This window comes from Microcebus murinus, chromosome 14 (assembly GCF_040939455.1).
Source record: "Microcebus murinus isolate Inina chromosome 14, M.murinus_Inina_mat1.0, whole genome shotgun sequence".
Taxonomy (NCBI): Eukaryota; Metazoa; Chordata; class Mammalia; order Primates; family Cheirogaleidae; genus Microcebus; species Microcebus murinus.
The window spans coordinates 76022346-76025601 of NC_134117.1; the positions used below are offsets into that span (position 1 = coordinate 76022346).

General features: G+C 39.6%; 1 protein-coding gene across 1 annotated transcript; it reads right to left on the minus strand.

The window, feature by feature from the left end:
- On the minus strand, positions 1-963 carry LOC142875399 (olfactory receptor 6C74-like). Its single transcript, XM_076009667.1, has one exon. It carries the CDS (start codon positions 961-963, stop codon positions 1-3), a length of 963 nt encoding a protein of 320 aa, XP_075865782.1.
- Positions 964-3256: the final 2293 nt, after the last annotated feature.

Genomic DNA, 3256 nt, shown 5'->3' on the forward strand with positions numbered 1-3256 from the left:
TTAGTGCAATTTCACCCTGAACAGAGCATCCCTCAGAGCCTGGTGAACCTGCTTGTTCCGCAGAGTGTAGATGACCGGGTTCAGCAGCGGCGTCACCACCGTGTTCACAAGAGCAGCCTCTCTGTTGGAGTCCAGCCTGTCCCTTTGGTTCGGTTTCACGTATATAAAGACACAGCTGCCATACATCAGAGAGAGGACAATGAGGTGGGAGGAGCAGGTGGAGAAAGCTTTCTGCCGCTCCTTGGCTGAGGGGAGATGCATGATTGTGACTACTATGTTGCCATACGCAATGATGGTTATCATGAGGGATGCAAACAGGATCAACGAAGTGAGGACAAAAGCAAACATCTCAGTAGATCTGGTGTCAGAACAGGAGAGATGAATTAAGGAGCCAAGATCACAGAAGAAATGTGGGATGACATTGGGGCCACAGAAGGACAGCTGGGCAACCTTGACAACCAGACCAGTGATGACGATGAAGGACAAAACATAGCAGAAGAAAACCAGAAGGAAACAAACCCTGAGATTCATCATGGTTGGGTAGTGCAAAGGTTTGCAAATGGCCAGGTAGCGATCCAAGGACATGGCAGCCATGAGGAAGAAAATCGTTGCCCCAAGAAATAAAAAAGAAAAGGCCTGTGTGAGACAGTCAGTAAAAGGAATTGTTTGCCTTCCTAACAGAAAGATGACCAGCAGTTTAGGAATAACTGTGGTTATAAAAACACACTCACAGAAGGAGAAACTGCTGAGCAAAATATACATTGGTGTCTGGAGGCGATGGTCAGCCCAGGTGATGGTGATTATGAGCATGTTTCCCATGACAGAGCCCAGGTACGCCAGCAGGTGCACCAGGAACAGCATGTTCCCCAGGTGCTGGACAGCAGGGAACCCTTCCAGGATGAACTCCTGGACCATTGTCTCATTCCTCAGCTTTATGGTTATGTCCATTTCTCTGTCTGTCATCAACCCTCTGTGATCTGTTAGGCAGAAAGTACTTTCATTGAAGAATAAAGAATATAATGGATGGCCACTATTTAAAAAAAAAATCACTATTTGCTTACAATTACTGTTTAGAGTAAGTGATCATATTTTATGTTTCAATATTTTAGTAAAAATTATCTGAACTTCCACCACTGTTAAATTATAAAAATAAAGGTTTAATTTTTGGTTTTACTTTTGAGAATAAATTATTTTTGCATCTTAACTTTTCTGAAAAATAATATCTTTGAATAATACTCCATACAAGGTAAACAATGCAAAATGAAATCATTATCTTTTTAGGACAAAAATAATAAAACTAACAGATAACAATGAAGACCGTCATCCCATAGAAAATATCCTTTCATGAGTTCACAGTGTAAGATTCTGCACTTCAGGTATGACATGCATTCTGTGAAGGATTCCCAGGTACTGCCTTTAGCCCTCTGAAAATAGAAAGCATGAAAAAGCCATGTTCTTATTACCATGCTCCATCTCTTTTCTTTCCCTGAAGTCCATTTAGCCTGAGTTCTTCACTCAAGACCCTAGCCTGAGCAGGAAAGCTCACTCTCAACACTATCCATAATTGCCCAACCCATGGATTTAAAAGAAATCATGTCTAAAGAAGGGGGGGAAATACTTATATGACTTGATTGTGCAGACTCAACTTATAAATATATAACAAGTGAACCAGAATCCCCCTCCTTTATCAACCCAGCAGAATGGAAGTCTTTACTTCTGCTATTAGTGATAAATCACCATTAAACATTCCCTTTTGGGGGGAATATTGTTACATTGGAAGATTCTGGTGTGGTTGGAATCACACCTGGGTGCCCAGGCAAGTCACTGGAGGAACAAGAATTGTTTTGATTGGCCAGTACCCACCCAGAACCCAGATGAACTGACATTGAATTTGGGGGGAAAGGGTATGGGCTTCTGATACAAATTAGTTCTCTGGCGACTCACTCACCATAATTAAATTATACTTCACTTAATTCTTTGATTTTGCCAGGCCTACTGCTTTAACTGTACCTGATCTGCAATACTGGCTTAACCATTACCAGCCTCTGGTTTTAATATTTGACCCATTACATTGCAAATCATCCCCATGGCCAAGTACTCACCAAGATGTAACTCAGAAAAAACATCTTCTTTGATTATGTGCTTTTTTTTCTTCCAACAAACCAGGATTTTCTCCTATGCTAATGGAAAGGAAAAAAAACACACTTTGACTTTAAATGTATTTATCTTTTACCTTAAAAAGTCAATGTGTGGTTCATGTCTTAACTCAATAGGAAATTGTTAAGGCTAATCATTTTCAAGAACGACAGAGATTTCCAAACCCTGCAGGATAAATAGTTGTAGCTCTCTGTCTCAGTGATCCAGCTGACAGATCCTAGACCACTAAAACAATACAAAGTAAGACCCAAAGCTGCGCCAGCATTTGCTGATGTGACTTTTTAGAATTCATGAGCATATTCATATTTATTTTATGGGACATAACAACACAGTCCATCATGAACATCACATTTGGGATAAACATTTGTGTGTTTATTCCAAAAGAGAGTCAGAAATAAGAGACAGCAAAAGTCAAATTGCCTTCTTCATGGCCCCTGGTACTCTTTTCCCATCCTTTTCCCATGCTTCCCTCTTTTCCCATGCTCTTCACCTTTCCATAGGTGTCATTGCAGTCAGTAGTGAAAATACATGTAAATGCCCTCATGATATATGTACCACAGGATTATTTATCATCACCAATGAGGACAGTAGGGTCCCAAAGAACAAACACCTTGAATATTCAGAGTTCATTAGAAGACTATGAAAAAAGGAAAACAACTAAAAGTCACAACAGATCCCAGGGGACATTTAATTGTTCATTGCCGAGAATGGGAAAAATCAGCAGAAATACCTTGTAATTACCACATCACTGAGTCTGGTAGCATATTGCCATCATTCTCAATATCTGCACTTGCCTCTGTGAAAGTCGTCAGAGGTAAATTTGGCACGGTTGCCCCGGGGTTATAAAATTTGTAAAACCCCAAATTACATTTGTCAAGAGAGACAGGATTAAACAACAAGAATGCTTGTTTACAATCAGGTTGTCTTTGCTTTTTTGGTTTGTTTTTTCCTCTTTAGCCTGACATTTTCTTAATGGAGGTATAATTTACATACTATAAAGTGTACATATCTGTACAGGTGGATAACTTTTTATATATGGAAACAGCCACATAACCACTAATCAAATCTAATCATTAAACATTTCCATTTCACCATAAAT